The sequence below is a fragment of the Hemiscyllium ocellatum genome, chromosome 45, assembly GCF_020745735.1.
Source record: "Hemiscyllium ocellatum isolate sHemOce1 chromosome 45, sHemOce1.pat.X.cur, whole genome shotgun sequence".
NCBI classification, from domain to species: Eukaryota; Metazoa; Chordata; class Chondrichthyes; order Orectolobiformes; family Hemiscylliidae; genus Hemiscyllium; species Hemiscyllium ocellatum.
The window spans coordinates 23,274,284-23,295,518 of record NC_083445.1 but is presented as its reverse complement, the minus strand read 5'-3'; the positions used below and the strand labels follow the sequence as shown (position 1 = coordinate 23,295,518).

The 21,235-nt window shown below is 43.9% G+C and overlaps 1 protein-coding gene across 2 annotated transcripts in view; it reads right to left on the bottom strand.

The window, feature by feature from the left end:
• Positions 1–710: 710 nt before the first annotated feature.
• Positions 711–21,235, bottom strand: part of pbx4 (pre-B-cell leukemia transcription factor 4) — a 610,007-nt gene continuing 589,482 nt past the window's right edge. For both annotated transcript variants that reach the window (XM_060855285.1, XM_060855286.1), the window contains one exon: positions 711–4,822. Coding sequence is in view for 1 of the 2 variants with exons in the window: in XM_060855286.1 (XP_060711269.1) it covers positions 4,730–4,822 (93 nt within the window). In the remaining variant the exon portion in view is untranslated. The remainder of the gene's footprint in view (positions 4,823–21,235) is intronic.

Genomic DNA, 21,235 nt, shown 5'->3' with positions numbered 1-21,235 from the left:
TAAGCTGACTTAAAATCTGCATATTGTTAACCTGCAAGTAACACTTCTCTAGCATAGTTTTTACTGCTAATTGTTTCTCATTTCCCCAGGGAGGCCATGTACATGCTTACCCAGCAACATGGAATGTCCCAGTTTTTAAATCAGTAAACCTGTTTGTGAATCTGGCCTGCTCTTCAGTCAATCTCTTGTGCTCCTTATCAATTTTCCTTTATTTCCTATTGCTGTATAGATAAGATCAGTATTGATGAGATATTTAATTTGTCCAGCTGCAATTAGCCATTTCTAATAAGTATGGGGACGGGAAAGAAATAACCTGTGAAATGACTGTCGAGGACAGATGGTTAAATTACAGAAATTAGAAGATAATAGGAAGGGAGGCATAAATGAGAAATAAAAACCATGTGGCACAGTGAATAATTGATGGTGAATCAGTATAAGGTGCAGCATGGAACAGGAATAAAATTGAGCAAGCTCCAAGTGGCCTGGGTTTTATTCAGACAAAGGCAGGTGGGCACAACTGTGTTGTTGTTGTTGTTCAGCTATTCCCAAGCATCAACTGGACTTTCCTCTATTTCCTGGAACCATGAGACCAGTCCTAAAGCCATCACCACTGTACCCCATGAGCTGGCAAGTTCCAGAATGTGCTTAAAGAAATGCAAGGTATAATCACTTTGCTGTGTAGAAAAATCTATAACGGAAATCCACAGCAGTTCTAGTTTGTGGCAAAACAAATGTTTTATTCTGTTTTGAGTTAACCAATACAAATAAAAACGCAATACATTGTTTTCTTAACTTTTTTTTCCAAAGTTATCAAGCTGTTTACACGGTATCTAGTTTTTGCCATGGCATGAACCCTTTCCAGTAACTGAAAATGACCCACCGTGCTCACAGTTATTTCCTAAAAAATTTAAAAGCAAATTTATACATTTTAAATGTTTAATACAGTAGACTTCTATTTAAACAGATGTATTAGCCCACCTATTTGCAACTGTTATTCTATCATTGTTGAAAATAAATGGTTCGCTGAGATTTCAAAAAGTCTGATGTCTTTATTTTTAACAATGCATCTTAATTTCCTGTTAGTAGCTATTACCTAGTTTTGCTTTTGAATTTTTTGCTTAAGAGAGCTTTTGAAGTGTGAGGAACTTGATTTTGGGGTATCTATTAACTGCAAATATAATTAGTGACTCATCTTGCCCACACTGATTTTAATGTGACTTAGTAACATTGTTGTAAACATTGATCTATAATTGACAGTATATAATTACTGCTGTACAAGTCCCTTAGTGTGACCAGACTCACTGATCCTCAATAAAAGATTCCATGTAGGACAAAACTTCAAAAAAAAATTCCTGGAGGGAAAGAAATGCAAATTTGATTTTCAAATTAAATGTTTTATAAACGGTAACTAAGATTTGGTTTATTTAGAACATCTCTGTATTTATTCCCATCCCCCAAAAAATGCAAATTGTAAGTGCAGGATGAAGAAGGAGAATCATTCAGGAGTTAGTAACCTTACATGATAGTGAAATTTGCACTAGATCGACTGGTAATAATGGTACAGGTAGACAACCATTTATCCGAAATCCGAAAAGCTCAGAAATCTGACGGTTTTCTCGTGAGGTTTTTTTCTCATTAACAAGGCTATGTGGCATGCAAACAGTTAACCCAACTCTATAGTCACTCATTGTGTCACTCTGCGGGGACATGGCCCAGCACCGGCAGGCCTCTATTCTGTCTCAACAATGAGTTTGATTTTTTTTAAGATTAGGTTTTTTAAAAATTTCACCGTCAAACTGTCACTTATTCTGAAATTCGAAAAATTCCGAAAACCAGCTGGACCTGAGCGTTTTGGATACAGGATTGTGTACCTGTATTAACACACTGTTTTTTACAATGTGTATATCCCCAGATAAATTATTCCCTAAACCAAGGAATTCAAGTTACGAACCTCAAAATTTGTTTTTATAGCTTTGTTTAAAAAAATTCAAAGATAAATTTCATGATTTAAAATAGGTTTCTTTAAAGAATGTGTACATATTTGTCCTTCTGGTTCCATCTGAATAAACAGAAACCTCTTGTACTGAATGGTGATTTAAGCGAATGGATTACAGATTAAAGGAGCTTTATGCTGCTTCACTCATCCAGAATGAACCAAAATGACCAGGACCATAGGACCCTTTCCATATCGACAGAAAGTTTGGAAAGATCATGCCACAGTGTTGGCCACTGATCACAATGCTGTAACACAGTAGCTGTGCAGAACAGATTCAGAATGACTGTAAGTTCAAATATTATTTGAAATTTTGGTCCTATCTACTGGGAGTTCAACAAGTTAAAATAGCATCTTATACCATGGTCTAAAGTGATCAGTACTGAGATGGGAAATCGCTGCAACAGGCCAAAGTGACATACACATTAGGTTTCCACTTGAATTTTTATACAAATTTTCTACTTGTCAATAATAACACAAACCAATTAAAGATTAAAAAAAACTAGAGACTATTGTTGCTTAAAGTTGGACATTTTTAAGGGAGCAACTAATTCATTCTTTTGTTCATTTTCCAAAAATTGTAGATTTGTTTCTGAGCAAGCTGCCCTGTAGTTTCAGAAATTTTCCACAGGATGATCTTCAGAAACCTTTTCTATAACTCCCAAATCCAAACTGCACACAGATCATCTTGGACTAATGCACATTAACAGCAGCCTGAAGCTCCAGTGGGACTGCATACATTCATAGCAAAACAAATAACATTTAGGGGGCAGGAAGGGGTTCTGTATTGAATGAAATGCCCAGCTCCCACACCTTTTTAAGAAAACAGCTCAGGAATCTGTCTGGGACAGAGTCCTATTGAAACTTTAATCAGTCGTGTCTTTACATTTACAGTAAGAGTCTGCACACTCCTAGAGTAAAAATTACCTTTGGGATTTAGAATTTTTACAATTACATCAAATTTCAAAAGTTCAAACACCACAACCATCAAGACAGAACGCCAGAAACAGAAGATTAAAAAAGTTAGTAAAGCTGAACTATGTGTACTTTTTGTGAGTGTCTGTGTGTTATGGAGATTTTTGGTACAGGCAGTGTAGATTTGGATAGACATTAATTGCACACAGAAGGCAACTACAAAAAGGACTATTTTCAGGAATGTCTCAACTCCAATCTTTTAGACATAGGTTATTTTTGACAGTCTATGCTGAATGATTTATAAAATCCCAAGTACAAACATTGGAAAGTGCCAGTCCTGAGCACAGACCATTCCTGCTGTCCGACATCACTTAATTAAAGTAAACTTTCCCAGCATTTCAAACTGAATTTATTTTCTAGTTACCAGACTGGAAGACTTCCTCATCCCTACTGGATAATTTAATGTCTTCTGCCACTGTTAATTCTATTTACTGTATGTGGACTATTTCATTTTGTATTCTGGTTCCAAGTGTCGTCCAATAATGTTTTTCTGCATTTAAAACAATCCAGTAACTTTTGCAATTTTGAAACACAGAAGTTTACACAAAAGGCTGTACTAATTTGGCCTCATCAAAACAGCAGATTTCTGATAAAAGAGTAACTAAGGGTTGGAACTACAGAGTACATAAGATCACAATAACCAACAAAAATCTATTATCCATTATTCCTATTTTTCTTTACATATTGAATTTCAGTTTTAAGAAAAAGTTAATAAAGGGCTTTGGCCATTGTTAACATTCACACTGTGCTGAACAGTGCAGAATAGTATCAGCTATCACCAGGCACAGTGCTACCTCACTGCCCCAACGTCAAAATTATACAGGCAAGCATAGACCAGGTCTGAGTCAGCCCAGTCATCAACAGATGTTTTCCACAGGGTGACTGAGGTCCATCCTTTGCACAATGATTTTCTTTTTAAACACAGTGCTCCGTTTTGCCAAGCATTCTGTTTATATTCCTGAAATACCTGTTTTTAATGCAATGGTGCCTATTTCATCCACTGCTGACAGGTTTGAAGAGGAAGTGGTAGAAAGTCAGCCCTGAGAAATATTTAGTTTGATTCCGAGCAAAATTCAGAGCTGCTCTGTACTTTTCTGAAAACCAATACTAACTTCTAGTCGGACACTAAAGACTAACATGTCGTTAGCAAAAGAAAAGTCAGTCTGCATTAGTTAAGTAGACCTGCATACCCTAACACAATCACATGGTCAGTGTAGGGCTCAATGTCTGTTTCTGCAGTCATTTCAACTTACATAAAACACAGCTAAATGCCTGTTCACTTCAGAGCAGGAACTTTAAAAGCAGTAATACCTTGGGTTTCATTTTCATGCATCAATCTTAGTGAACTGTTTTCCTAATACAGCTGACCATGAAGCTTAATTAAAACTTGTACATTGCAACACTGGTAGAGGTTGAATGACTGGGATAAAATTGACAAACATATGGTTAAAGTATGAGTGTAAATCTAGAGTATATTGCTGCGAGGTAGTGTGTAAGCACTGTAACCTAAACAGGAAGCATTCCTCTATTGGTTTTAAAGGGTTTTACAGTGAGGTAATTGGCTGCACTCTGTTGTGTGAAAAATGTATAAATACCTTTTCTTGTCCTACTATATTTACATATAGGTGGCAGGGAGCTTCTACCCAAGAAAGAATCCCAATGACCCTTTCAATGAAATAAGGTTGAAAATCAAGTCCTTCGCATTCTATGGATTGAGTGAAATGAAAGCCAGTGGGGTAGTAGGTGATTGCTGGCAGCTCATCAGTTGGAGGTGTCTGAGTTGACACTGCCTGGTCCTCCAGTGGGTGAAGTCACAGAAGATGGGGTAGTAGCATCCTGCCAGCTGCCATTAGCCTGTGAAAAAGAACAGCAAAGTCAAAACTTTTTAAATCTGTTTCACTGTATCTAGAGTCACAGCAAGCATCAGTTGTATCTTTTCTCATTTCACTGGAATACTTAGCATTCCATCCATTCTACAAAAAGCTTTTTGGTTTCAAACAAGTCTGTCCACTTTTGCCCGAAACGTCGATTTTCCTGCTCCTCAGATGCTGCCTTGACCTCTTGTGCTTTTTCAGCACCACACCACAGTGGCAACGGACAAGGCTCGCACAGTGACAATGAACAAGGTTTGCACGGTGATATTCGACAAGGTTCGCACAGTGACAACGGACAAGGCTCGGAAAGTGACTTCGGACAAGGTTTGCATAAGGTTAATGGACAGGCCTCGCACAGTGAGACTGATCAAGGCATGTTCAGTGACAATGAACAAGGCTCGCACAGTTACGATGGACAAGAGTTGCAAAATGACGATGGACAAGAGTTGCAAAATGACAATGGACAAGGTTTGCACAATGTTAATGGACAGGCCTCGCAAAGTGAGAATGATCAAGGCTTGTTCACTGACAATGAACAAAATTCACACAGTGATAATGAATAAGTATCGCCCAGTGACGATGGGAAAGAATTGCAAAGTGACAATGGACAAGTTTCGCACAGTGATACTGGACAGGGTTCCTGCACTGACAGTGGACAAGGTTCGCACAGGGACAATGGAAATGGCTTGCACAGTGACAAGGGGAAGTTTTGCAAAGTGACAATAAGGCTCGAAAAGTGACTTCGGACAAGGTTTGCACAATGTTAACGGACAGGCCTCGCACAGTGGGAATGAACAAGGCATGTTCAGTGACAATGAACAAGATTTACACAGTGATAATGAATAAGGCTCGCATAGTGACATTGGACAAAGATTTGCAAAGTGACAGTGGACAAGGCTCGCACAGTGACAATGGATAAGGCTCACCCAGTGACAGTGAACAAGGCTCGCACAGTGACAATGAACAAGGTTTGCAAGGTGATATTGGACAAGGTTCGCACAGTGAAAACGGACAAGGCCCGAAAAGTGACTTCGGACAAGGTTTGCACAATATTAATGGAAAGGCCTTGCACAGTGAGAATGAACAAGGCATGTTCAGTGACAATGAAAAACATTCACACAGTGATAATGAATAACGATCGCACAGTGTCGATGGACAAGATTCGCAAAGTGATAACGGACAAGTTTCGCACAGTGACAATGGACAAGATTCACACAGGAACAATGGACAAGGTCGTCAAGTTACAATGAACAAGGCATGTTCGGTGACAATGACCAAGGTTCGCAAGGTGATAATGAATAAGGATCGCACAGTGACAATGGACCAGACTCGTACAGTGACATCGGACAAGGTTCGCACAGAGACAATGAACAAGTTTTGCACAGTGACAGTGGACAAGTTTCGGAAAGTGACAATGGACAAGGCTCGCACAGTGACAATGAACAGGTGACCATGGACAAGGTTCTTACAGTGATAATGGACAAGGTTCGTACAGTGACAATGAACAAGGCATGTTCAGTGACAATGACCAAGGTTCGCAAGGTGATAATGAATAAGGATCGCACAGTGACAATGGACCAGACTCGTACAGTGACATCGGACAAGGTTCGCACAGAGACAATGAACAAGTTTTGCACAGTGACAGTGGACAAGTTTCGGAAAGTGACAATGGACAAGGCTCGCACAGTGACAATGAACAGGTGACCATGGACAAGGTTCTTACAGTGATAATGGACAAGGTTCGTACAGTGACAATGAACAAGGCATGTTCAGTGACAATGACCAAGGTTCGCAAGGTGATAATGAATAAGGATCGCACAGTGACAATGGACCAGACTCGTACAGTGACATCGGACAAGGTTCGCACAGAGACAATGAACAAGTTTTGCACAGTGACAATGGACAAGATTCAGGCATTGTCAACGGACAAGGTTCATACAGTGATAATGGACAAGGTTCCTACAGTGACAATGGATCACGTTTGCACAGTGACAATGGATAAGGCTTGCACAGTGACAATGGGCAAGAATCGCACAGTGACAATGAACAGGGTTCGAACAGTGACAATGGACAAGGTTCACAAAGTGAGAACAGACAAGGTTTGCACAGTGACAACGGAGAAGGCTTGCACAGTGACAACAGACAAAGTTCAGACAGTGGCAATGGACCAGATTCGCACAGTGACAATGGACAAGGTTTGCACAGTGACAATGGGCAAGGTTCGCAAAGTGACAATGAAAAAGGCTCACACAGTGACAATGGACAAGATTTACACAGTGAAAACGAACAAGGTTCGCACAGTGAGAACAGACAAGGTTCAGACAGTGAAAATGGACCACATTCACACAGTGACAACGGACTAGGCTTGCACAGTGACAATGGACAAGGTTTGCAAGGTGATATTGGACAAGGTTCGCACAGTGAAAACGGACAAGGCCCGAAAAGTGACTTCGGACAAGGTTTGCACAATATTAATGGAAAGGCCTTGCACAGTGAGAATGAACAAGGCATGTTCAGTGACAATGAAAAACATTCACACAGTGATAATGAATAACGATCGCACAGTGTCGATGGACAAGATTCGCAAAGTGATAATGGACAAGTTTCACACAGTGACAATGGACAAGATTCACACAGGAACAATGGACAAGGTCGTCAAGTTACAATGAACAAGGCATGTTCAGTGACAATGACCAAGGTTCGCAAGGTGATAATGAATAAGGATCGCACAGTGACAATGGACCAGACTCGTACAGTGACAATGAACAGGTTTTGCACAGTGACAATGGACAAGGTTCAGGCATTGTCAACGGACAAGGTTCATACAGTGATAATGGACAAGGTTCATACAGTGACAATGGATAAGGCTTGCACAGTGACAATGAACAAGTTACTCATGGTGACCATGGACAAGGTTCTTACAGTGATAATGGACAAGGTTCATACAGTGACAATGAACAAGGCATGTTCAGTAACAATGACCAAGGTTCGCACGGTGATAATGAATAAGGATCTCACAGGGACAATGGACCAGACTCGTACAGTGACATCGAACAAGGTTCGCACAAAGACAATGAACAAGTTTTGCACAGTGACAATGGACAAGGTTCAGGCATTGTCAACGGACAAGGTTCATACAGTGATAATGGACAAGGTTCGTACAGTGACAATGGATAACGTTTGCACAGTGACAATGGGCAAGAATCGCACAGTGACAATGAGCAAGAATCGCACAGTGACAATGAACAGGGTTCGAACAGTGACAATGGACAAGGTTCACAAAGTGAGAACAGACAAGGTTCGCACAGTGTCAACGGAGAAGGCTCGCACAGTGACAACAGACAAGGTTCAGACAGTGGCAATGGACCAGATTCGCACAGTGACAATGGACAAGGTTTGCACGGTGGAAATGGACAACGTTCGTACAGTGACAATGGTCAAGGTTCGCAAAGTGACAATGAAAAAGGCTCGCACAGTGACAATGGACAAGATTTGCACAGTGAAAACGAACAAGGTTCGCACAGTGAGAACAGACAAGGTTCGGACACTGAAAATGGACCACATTCCCACAGTGACAACGGACTAGGCTCGCACAGTGGCAATGGACAATGTTCGGCCAGTGACAATGGACCTCATTCGCACAGTGACAATGGACAGGGTTCGCACAGTGATAATGGAAATGGCTTGCACAGTGACAAGGGGAAGTTTTGCAAAGTGACAATGAATAAGGCTCGCTCAGTGACAACGGACAAGCTTCGCACAGTGAAAACTGGCAAGGCTCGAAAAGTGACTTCGGACAAGGTTTGCACAATGTTAATGGACAGGCCTCGCACAGTGGGAATGAACAAGGCATGTTCAGTGACAATGAACAAGATTTACACAGTGATAATGAATAAGGCTCGCATAGTGACATTGGACAAAGATTTGCAAAGTGACAGTGGACAAGGCTCGCACAGTGACAATGGATAAGACTCACCCAGTAACAGTGAACAAGGCTCGCACAGTGACAGTGAACAAGGCTTGCACAGTGACAATGAGCAAGGTTTGCAAGGTGATATTGGACAAGGTTCGCACAGTGAAAACGGACAAGGCCCGAAAAGTGACTTCGGACAAGGTTTGCACAATATTAATGGAAAGGCCTTGCACAGTGAGAATGAACAAGGCATGTTCAGTGACAATGAAAAACATTCACACAGTGTCGACGGACAAGATTCGCAAAGTGATAATGGACAAGTTTCGCACAGTGACAATGGACAAGATTCACACAGGAACAATGGACAAGGTCATCAAGTTACAATGAACAAGGCATGTTCAGTGACAATGACCAAGGTTCGCAAGGTGATAATGAATAAGGATCGCACAGTGACAATGGACCAGACTCATACAGTGACATCGGACAAGGTTCGCACAGAGTAAATGAACAAGTTTTGCACAGTGACAGTGGACAGGTTTCAGACAGTGACAATGGACAAGGCTCGCACAGTGACAATGGACAAAATTTGCACAGTGAAAACGAACAAGGTTCGCACAGTGAGAACAGACAAGGTTCAGACAGTGAAAATGGACCACATTCGCACAGTGACAACGGACTAGGCTCGCACAGTGGCAATGGACAATGTTCGGATAGTGACAATGGACCTCATTCGCACAGTGACAATGGACAGGGTTCGCACAGTGATAATGGAAATGGCTTGCACAGTGACAAGGGGAAGTTTTGCAAAGTGACAATGAATAAGGCTCGCTCAGTGACAACGGACAAGCTTCGCACAGTGAAAACTGGCAAGGCTCGAAAAGTGACTTCGGACAAGGTTTGCACAATGTTAATGGACAGGCCTCGCACAGTGGGAATGAACAAGGCATGTTCAGTGACAATGAACAAGATTTACACAGTGATAATGAATAAGGCTCGCATAGTGACATTGGACAAAGATTTGCAAAGTGACAGTGGACAAGGCTCACACAGTGACAATGGATAAGGCTCACCCAGTAACAGTGAACAAGGCTCGCACAGTGACAGTGAACAAGGCTTGCACAGTGACAATGAGCAAGGTTTGCAAGGTGATATTGGACAAGGTTCGCACAGTGAAAACGGACAAGGCCCGAAAAGTGACTTCGGACAAGGTTTGCACAATATTAATGGAAAGGCCTTGCACAGTGAGAATGAACAAGGCATGTTCAGTGACAATGAAAAACATTCACACAGTGTCGACGGACAAGATTCGCAAAGTGATAATGGACAAGTTTCGCACAGTGACAATGGACAAGATTCACACAGGAACAATGGACAAGGTCATCAAGTTACAATGAACAAGGCATGTTCAGTGACAATGACCAAGGTTCGCAAGGTGATAATGAATAAGGATCGCACAGTGACAATGGACCAGACTCATACAGTGACATCGGACAAGGTTCGCACAGAGTAAATGAACAAGTTTTGCACAGTGACAGTGGACAGGTTTCAGACAGTGACAATGGACAAGGCTCGCACAGTGACAATGGACAAGATTTGCACAGTGAAAACGAATAAGGTTCGCACAGTGAGAACAGACAAGGTTCAGACAGTGAAAATGGACCACATTCGCACAGTGACAATGGACTAGGCTCGCACAGTGGCAATGGACAATGTTCGGACAGTGACAATGGACCTCATTCGCACAGTGACAATGGACAGGGTTCGCACAGTGATAATGGAAATGGCTTGCACAGTGACAAGGGAAGTTTTGCAAAGTGACAATGAATAAGGCTCGCTCAGTGACAACGGACAAGCTTCGCACAGTGAAAACTGGCAAGGCTCGAAAAGTGACTTCGGACAAGGTTTGCACAATGTTAATGGACAGGCCTCGCACAGTGGGAATGAACAAGGCATGTTCAGTGACAATGAACAAGATTTACACAGTGATAATGAATAAGGCTCGCATAGTGACATTGGACAAAGATTTGCAAAGTGACAGTGGACAAGGCTCGCACAGTGACAATGGATAAGGCTCACCCAGTAACAGTGAACAAGGCTCGCACAGTGACAATGAACAAGGCTCGCACAGTGACAATGAACAAGGTTTGCAAGGTGATATTGGACAAGGTTCGCACAGTGAAAACGGACAAGGCCCGAAAAGTGACTTCGGACAAGGTTTGCACAATATTAATGGAAAGGCCTTGCACAGTGAGAATGAACAAGGCATGTTCAGTGACAATGAAAAACATTCACACAGTGATAATGAATAACGATCGCACAGTGTCGATGGACAAGATTCGCAAAGTGATAATGGACAAGTTTCGCACAGTGACAATGGACAAGATTCACACAGGAACAATGGACAAGGTCGTCAAGTTACAATGAACAAGGTATGTTCAGTGACAATGACCAAGGTTCGCAAGGTGATAATGAATAAGGATCGCACAGTGACAATGGACCAGACTCGTACAGTGACATCGGACAAGGTTCGCACAGAGACAATGAACAAGTTTTGCACAGTGACAGTGGACAAGTTTCGGACAGTGACAATGGACAAGGCTCGCACAGTGACAATGAACAAGTTACTCATGGTGACCATGGACAAGGTTCTTACAGTGATAATGGACAAGGTTCGTACAGTGACAATGAACAAGGCATGTTCAGTAACAATGACCAAGGTTCGCAAGGTGATAATGAATAAGGATCTCAAAGGGACAATGGACCAGACTCGTATAGTGACATCGAACAAGGTTCGCACAAAGACAATGAACAAGTTTTGCACAGTGACAATGGACAAGGTTCAGGCATTGTCAACGGACAAGGTTCATACAGTGATAATGGACAAGGTTCGTACAGTGACAATGGATAACGTTTGCACAGTGACAATGGATAAGTCTTGCACAGTGACAATGGGCAAGAATCGCACAGTGACAATGAACAGGGTTCGAACAGTGACAATGGACAAGGTTCACAAAATGAGAACATACAAGGTTCGCACAGTGACAACGGAGAAGGCTTGCACAGTGACAACAGACAAGGTTCAGACAGTGGCAATGGACCAGATTCGCACAGTGACAATGGACAAGGTTTGCACGGTGGAAATGGACAACGTTCGTACAGTGACAATGGTCAAGGTTCGCAAAGTGACAATGAAAAAGGCTCACACAGTGACAATGGACAAGATTTGCACAGTGAAAACGAACAAGGTTCGCACAGTGAGAACAGACAAGGTTCAGACAGTGAAAATGGACCACATTCGCACAGTGACAACGGACTAGGCTCACACACTGGCAATGGACAATGTTCGGACAGTGACAATGGACCTCATTCGCACAGTGACAATGGACAGGGTTCGCACAGTGATAATGGAAATGGCTTGCACAGTGACAAGGGGAAGTTTTGCAAAGTGACAATGAATAAGGCTCGCTCAGTGACAACGGACAAGCTTCGCACAGTGAAAACTGGCAAGGCTCGAAAAGTGACTTCGGACAAGGTTCGCACAATATTAATGGAAAGGCCTTGCACAGTGAGAATGAACAAGGCATGTTCAGTGACAATGAAAAACATTCACACAGTGATAATGAATAACGATCGCACAGTGTCGATGGACAAGATTCGCAAAGTGATAATGGACAAGTTTCGCACAGTGACAATGGACAAGATTCACACAGGAACAATGGACAAGGTCGTCAAGTTACAATGAACAAGGCATGTTCGGTGACAATGACCAAGGTTCGCAAGGTGATAATGAATAAGGATCGCACAGTGACAATGGACAAGGTTCAGGCATTGTCAACGGACAAGGTTCATACAGTGATAATGGACAAGGTTCGTACAGTGACAATGGATAATGTTTGCACAGTGACAATGGGCAAGAATCGCACAGTGACAATGGGCAAGAATCGCACAGTGACAATGAACAGGGTTCGAACAGTGACAATGGACAAGGTTCACAAAGTGAGAACAGACAAGGTTCGCACAGTGACAACGGAGAAGGCTTGCACAGTGACAACAGACAAGGTTCAGACAGTGGCAATGGACCAGATTCGCACAGTGACAATGGACAAGGTTTGCACGGTGGAAATGGACAACGTTCGTACAGTGACAATGGTCAAGGTTCGCAAAGTGACAATGAAAAAGGCTCACACAGTGACAATGGACAAGATTTGCACAGTGAAAACGAACAAGGTTCGCACAGTGAGAACAGACAAGTTTCAGACAGTGAAAATGGACCACATTCGCACAGTGACAACGGACTAGGCTCACACACTGGCAATGGACAATGTTCGGACAGTGACAATGGACCTCATTCGCACAGTGACAATGGACAGGGTTCGCACAGTGATAATGGAAATGGCTTGCACAGTGACAAGGGGAAGTTTTGCAAAGTGACAATGAATAAGGCTCGCTCAGTGACAACGGACAAGCTTCGCACAGTGAAAACTGGCAAGGCTCGAAAAGTGACTTCGGACAAGGTTTGCACAATATTAATGGAAAGGCCTTGCACAGTGAGAATGAACAAGGCATGTTCAGTGACAATGAAAAACATTCACACAGTGATAATGAATAACGATCGCACAGTGTCGATGGACAAGATTCGCAAAGTGATAATGGACAAGTTTCGCACAGTGACAATGGACAAGATTCACACAGGAACAATGGACAAGGTCGTCAAGTTACAATGAACAAGGCATGTTCGGTGACAATGATCAAGGTTCGCAAGGTGATAATGAATAAGGATCGCACAGTGACAATGGACCAGACTCATACAGTGACATTGGACAAGGTTCGCACAGAGACAAGAACAAGTTTTGCACAGTGACAGTGGACAAGCTTCGGACAGTGACAATGGACAAGGCTCGCACACTGACAATAGACAAGGTTCACACAGTGACAATGGGCAAGGTTTGCACAGTGACAAAGGACAAGATTCAGACAGTGACTACGAACAAGGTTCACACAGTGAAAACAGACAGGGTTTGCACAGTGACAATGGACACAGCTCCCACAGTGACAATGAACAAGTTCCACACAGTGATTATGGACAAGGTTCGCAAAGTGAAAATGGACAATGTTCACAAAGTGACAACAGACAAGGTTCGCAGTGACAATGGAGCACGTTCGCACAGTGACAATGAACATGTTTCAAACAGTGACAATGGACAAGGCACACTCAGTGACAATGGTCAAGGCACGTTCAGTGATAATGAACATGTTTCAAACAGTGATAATGGACAAGGCTCGCACAGTCAAAATGGAAAACATTCGCACACTGTCAAAGGACAAGGTACACACTTTGACAATGGACAATGTTCGCACAGTGACAATGAACAAGGTTCGCACAGTGACAATGGACAAGGTTCACAAAGTGAGAACAGACAAGGTTTGCACAGTGACAACGGTGAAGGCTTGCACAGTGACAACAGACAAGGTGCAGACAGTGACAATGGAACAGATTCACACAGTGACAATGGCCAAGGCTCGCACAGTGACAATGGACAAGGGTTGCAGTGACAATGGACAAGGGTTGCACAGTGGCAATGGACAAGGTTTGTGAACTGACAATGGACAAGATTTGCACAGTGACAATGGACAAGGCACGCACACTGAAAATGTAACATGTTTGCACAGTGACAATGGACAAGATTCGCACAGTGACAACAGTAAAGGATCGCACAGTGATAATGGGAAAGGTTCGCACAGTGACAGCGGACAAAGTTCACACAGTTAAAACGGACAAGGTTCGCGAAGCGGCAATGGACAAGGTTCGCACACTGACAACGAGCAAGGTTCGCCCAGTGACAATGGACAACGTTTGCACAGTGACAATGGACAAGGTTCAAACAGTGAAAATGGGCAAGGTTTGCACAGCAACAAGGGACAAGATTCACACAGTGACAATGGGCAGGGTTCACACAGTGAAAACAGACATGGTTTGCACAGTGATCATGGACTGGTTTGCACAGCGACAATGAACAAGGTTCACACAGTGAATATGGACAAGGTTCGCAAAGTGACAATGGGCAATGTTTCCACAGTGACAATGGACAGGGTTTGCACAGTGACAGTGGACAAGGCTCGTTCAGTGACAATGGACAAGTTTCAAACAGTGATACTGGACAAGGCTCGCACAGTCAAAATGGAAAACATTCGCACACTGACAAAGGACAAGATTTGCACAGTGACAGCGGACAACGCACGCACACTGAAAATGTAAAATGTTTGCACAGAGACAATGGACAAGATTCACACAGTGACAACAGTCAAGGCTCGCACAGTGATAATGGAAAAGGTTCGCACAGTGACAACGGACAAGGTTCACACAGTGACAACTGAAAACGTTCGCAAAGTGGCAATGGACAAGTTTCATACACAGACAATGAACAAAGTCCGCAGAGTGACAACGGACAGGTTCACAAAATGACAATGGACAGGTTCACACAGTGACAAAGGACAAGGTTCACAAAGTGAGAACACACAAGGTTCGCACAGTAACAACGGAGAAGGTTCAGACAGTGACAATGGACCAGATCTGCACAGTGACAACGGACAAGGCTCATAAAGTGACAATGGACAAGGTTCGCACAGTGACAACGGACAAGGCTCGCACATGGAAAATGGACCTCGTTCGCACAGTGTGAATGAACAAGGCTTGCACACTGACAATGGACAAGGTTTGCACAGTGAGAACGAACAAGGTTTGCACAGCGACAATGGACAAGGTTCACACGGTGACAATGGACAAGGTTCGTACTGTGATGACGGACATAACTTGCACAGTGACAATGGAAAAGGTTCGCACAGAGACATCAGACAGGCTCACACAGTGACAATGGGCTAGACTCGCACAGTGACAACGGACAAGGCTCACATAGTGACAATGGAAACGGTTCGTACAGTGACAACAGACAACGTCACACAGGGGCAATGTGCAAGGTTCGCATGGTGATAATGGACAAGGTTTGAACAGTGAGAACGGACAAGGCCCGCACAGTGACAATGGACAAAGTTCGCACAGTGACAATGGACAAGGTTTGCACAGTGACAAAGGACAAGATTCACACAGTGACAATGGGCAAGGCTTGCACAGCAACAAAGGACAAGATTCACACAGTGACTACAAACAAGGTTCACACAGTGAAAACAGACAAGGTTTGCACAGTGATCCTGGACCGGTTTGCACAGCGACAATGGACACAGCTCCCACAGTGACAATGAACAAGGTTCACACAGAGAATATGGACAAGGTTCGCAATGTGACAATGGAAAATGTTCACACAGTGACAATGGACAGGGTTCGCACAGAGACAATGGACAGAGCTTGCACAGTGACAATGGACAAGGCATGTTCAGTGATAATGAACAAGTTTCAAACAGTGATAGTGGACAAGGTTCGCACAGTGACAATGGAGAAGATTCATAAACTGACAAGGGACAAGATTTGCACAGTGGCAATGGACAAGGTTCGCACAGTGACAATGGAGAAGATTCATAAACTGACAAGGGACAAGATTTGCACAGTGACGACGGACAAGGCACGCTCACTGAAAATGGAAAATGTTCGCCCAGTGACAATGGACAAGATTCGCACAGTGACAACAGTCAAGGCTCGCACAGTGATAATGGAAAAGGTTCACACAGTGACAACGGACAAGGTTCGCAAAGTGGCAATGGACAAGGTTCACACACGGACAATGAACAAGGTCCACACAGTGACAACGGACAGGTTCACGCAGTGACAATGGACAAGGTTCACAAAGTGAGAACAGACAAGGTTCGAACAGTGACAACAGAGAAGGTTTGCACAGTGACAACAGACAAGGTGCAGACAGTGACAACGGACCAGATTCGCAGTGACAATGGACCAGATTTGCACAGTGACAACGGCCAAGGCTTGCACAGTGACAGCGGACATGACACGCACACTGAAAATGTAACATGTTTGCACAGTGACAATGGACAAGATTCGCACAGTGACAACAGTCAAGGCTCGCACAGTGACAATGGAGAAGGTTCAGACAGTGACGATGGACCAGATATGCACAGTGACAACGGCAGGTTCACAAAGTGACAATGGACAAGGTTCGCACAGTGACAACGGACAAAGCTCGCACAAGGAAAATGGACCTCGTTCGCACAGTGTGAATGAACAAGGCTTGCACACTGACAATGGACAAAGTTCGCACAGTGAGAATGAACAAAGTTTGCACAGGGACAATGGACAAGGTTCACACAGTGATAATGGACAAGGTTCACACAGTGATAATGGACAAGGTTCGCACCGTGACAACGGACATAGCTCGCACAGTGACAATGGAAAAGTTATGCACAGAGACAACAGACAATGCTCGCACAGTGACAATGGAAAAGGTTCACACAGTGACAATGGGCAAGATTCGCACAGTGACAATGGAAATGGTTCTCACAGTGACAACGGACAAGGTTCGCAAAGTGGCAATGGACAAGGACACACAGGGGCAATGTGCAAGGTTCGCATGATGATAATGGACAAGGTTCGAACAGTGACAATGGACAAGGCTCGCACAGTGACAATAGACAAGGTTCACACAGTGACAATGGACATGGTTCGCACAGTGACAATAGACAAGGTTCACACAGTGACAATGGACATGGTTCGCACAGTGGCAACGAACAAGGACACACAACGGCAATGTGCAAGGTTCGCATTATGATAATGGACAAGGTTCGAACAGTGACAATGGACAAGGCTCGCACAGTGACAATAGACAAGGTTCACACAGTGACAATAGACAAGGTTCGCACAGTGACAATAGACAAGGTTCACACAGTGACAATGGACATGGTTCGCACAGTGGCAACGGACAAGGACACACAGGGGCAATGTGCAAGGTTCGCATGATGATAATGGACAAGGTTCGAACAGTGACAATGGACAAGGCTCGCACAGTGACAATAGACAAGGTTCACACAGTGACAATGGACATGGTTCGCACAGTGACAATAGACAAGGACACACAACGGCAATGTGCAAGGTTCGCATTATGATAATGGACAAGGTTCGAACAGTGACAATGGACAAGGCTCGCACAGTAACAATAGACAAGGTTCACACAGTGACAATGGGCAAGGTTTGCACAGTGACAAAGGACAAGATTCAGACAGTGACTACGAACCAGGTTCACACAGTGAAAACAGACAGGGTTTACACAGTGATCATGGACCGGTTTGCACAGCGACAATGGACACAGCTCCCACAGTGACAATGAACAAGTTCCACACAGTGATTATGGACAAGGTTCGCAAAGTGAAAATGGACAATGTTCACAAAGTGACAACAGACAAGGTTCGCAGTGACAATGGAGCACGTTCGCACAGTGACAATGAACATGTTTCAAACAGTGACAATGGACAGGGCTTGCACAGTGACAATGGTCAAGGCACGTTCAGCGATAAAGAACATGTTTCAAACAGTGATAATGGACAAGGCTCGCACAGTTAAAATGGAAAACATTCGCACACTGTCAAAGGACAAGGTATACACTTTGACAATGGACAATGTTCGCACAGTGACAATGAACAAGGTTTGAACAGTGACAATGGACAAGGTTCACAAAGTGAGAACAGACAAGGTTTGCACAATGACAACGGAGAAGGCTTGCACAGTGACAACAGACAAGGTGCAGACAGTGACAATAGAACAGATTCACACAGTGACAATGGCCAAGGCTTGCACAGTGACAATGGACAAGTGTTGCACAGTGGCAATGGACAAGGTTCGCACAGTGACAATGGACAAGGTTCATGAACTGACAATGGACAAGATTTGCACAGTGACAGTGGACAAGGCGCGCACACTGAAAATGTAACATGTTTGCACAGTGACAATGGACAAGATTCGCACAGTGACAACAGTCAAGGTTCGCACAGTGACAATGGGAAAGGTTCGCACAGTGACAGCGGACAAAGTTCACACAGATAAAACGGACAAGGTTCGCGAAGCGGCAGTGGACAAGGTTCACACACGGACAATGAGCAAGGTTCGCACAGTGACAATGGACAACGTTTGCACAGTGGCAATGGACAAGGCGTGCACAGTGATAATGGACAAGGTTCAAACAGTGAAAATGGGCAAGGTTTGCACAGCAACAAGGGACAAGATTCACACAGTGACAATGGGCAAGGTTCACACAGTGAAAACAGACATGGTTTGCACTGTGATCATGGACAGGGTTCGCACAGAGACAATGGACAGGGCTTGCACAGTGACAGTGGACAAGGTTCGTAAAGTGACAATGGACAGGGTTCGCACAGAGACAATGGACAGGGCTTGCACAGTGACAGTGGACAAGGCACGTTCAGTGACAATGGACAAGGCATGTTCCGTGATAATGAACAAGTTTCAAACAGTGATACTGGACAAGGCTCGCACAGTCAAAATGTAAAACATTCACACACTGACAAAGGACAAGATTTGCACAGTGACAGCGGACAACGCACGCACACTGAAAATGTAAAATGTTTGCACAGAGACAATGGACAGGATTCGCACAGTGACAACAGTCAACGCTTGCACAGTGATAATGGAAAAGGTTTGCACAGTGACAGCGGACAAGGTTCACACAGTGACAACTGAAAACGTTCACAAAGTGGCAACGGACAAGGCTCGCATAGTGACAATGGAAACGGTTCGTACAGTGACAGCAGACAACGTCACACAGGGGCAATGTGCAAGGTTCGCATAGTGATAATGGACAAGGTTCGAACAGTGAGAACGGACAAGGACTGCACAGTGACAATGGACAAAGTTCGCACAGTGACAAAGGACAAGGTTCACAAAGTGAGAACAGACAAGGTTTGCACAGTGACAACGGAGAAGGCTTGCACAGTGACAACTGACAAGGTGCAGACAGTGACAATGGACCAGATTCGCACAGTGACAATGACCAAGGCTCGCACAGTGGTAACAAATAAGGATCATATAGTGACTATGGAACAGATTCGCACAGTGACAATGGACATCATTTGCAAAGTGACAATGGACAAGGTTCACAAAGAAACAATGGACAACGTTCATTCAGTGACAATGAACAAGGTTCACAAAGTGAGAACACACAAGGTTCGCACAGTAACAACGGTGAAGGTTCAGACAGTGACAATGGACCAGATTTGCACAGTGACAACGGACAAGGCTCACAAAGTGTCAACGGACATGGCTCGCACAGTGACAACGGACAAGGCTCGCACATGGAAAATGGACCTCGTTCGCACAGTGTGAATGAACAAGGCTTGCACACTGACAATGGACAAGGTTTGCACAGCGACAATGGACAAGGTTCACACGGTGACAATGGACAAGGTTCGCACTGTGATGACGGACATAACTTGCACAGTGACAATGGAAAAGGTTCGCACAGAGACATCAGACAGGCTCACACAGTGACAATGGAAAAGGTTCACACAGTGACAATGGGCTAGATTCGCACAGTGACAATGGAAACGGTTCGTACAGTGACAACAGACAACGTTACACAGGGGCAATGTTCAAGGTTCGCATGGTGATAATGGACAAGGTTTGAACAGTGAGAACGGACAAGGACCGCACAGTGACAATGGACAAGGTTTGTACAGTGACAATGGACAAGGTTTGCACAGTGACAAAGGACAAAATTCACACAGTGACAATGGGCAAGGCTTGCACAGCAACAAAAGACAAGATTCACACAGTGACTACAAACAAGGTTCACACAGTGAAAACAGACAAGGTTTGCACAGTGATCCTGGACCGGTTTGCACAGCGACAATGGACACAGCTCCCACAGTGACAATGAACAAGGTTCACACAGAGAACATGGACAAGGTTCGCAAAGTGACAATGGAAAATGTTCACACAGTGACAATGGACAGGGTTTGCACAGAGACAATGGACAGAGCTTGCACAGTGACAATGGACAAGGCATGTTCAGTGATAATGAACACGTTTCAAACAGTGTTAGTGGACAAGCCTCGCACAGTCAAAATGGAAAACATTCGCACACTGACAAAGGATAAGGTTCACACTTTGACAATGGACAATGTTCGCACAGTGACAATGAACAAGGTTCGAACAGTGACAATGGACCAGGTTCACAAAGTGACAACGGAGAAGGCTTGAACAGTGACAACAGACAAGGTTCAGACAGTGACAATGGACCAGATTCGCACAGTGACAATGGACCAGATTCGCACAGTGACAACGGCCAAGACTTGCACAGTGACAATGGACAAGGTTTGCACAGTGGCAATGGACAAGGTTCGCACAGTGATAATGGAAAAGGTTCACACAGTGACAATGGACAAGGTTCGCAAAGTGGCAACGGACAAGGTTCACACACGGACAATGAACAAGGTCCGCACAGTGACAACGGACAGGTTCACGCAGTGACAATGGACAAGGTTCACAAAGTGAGAACAGACAAGGTT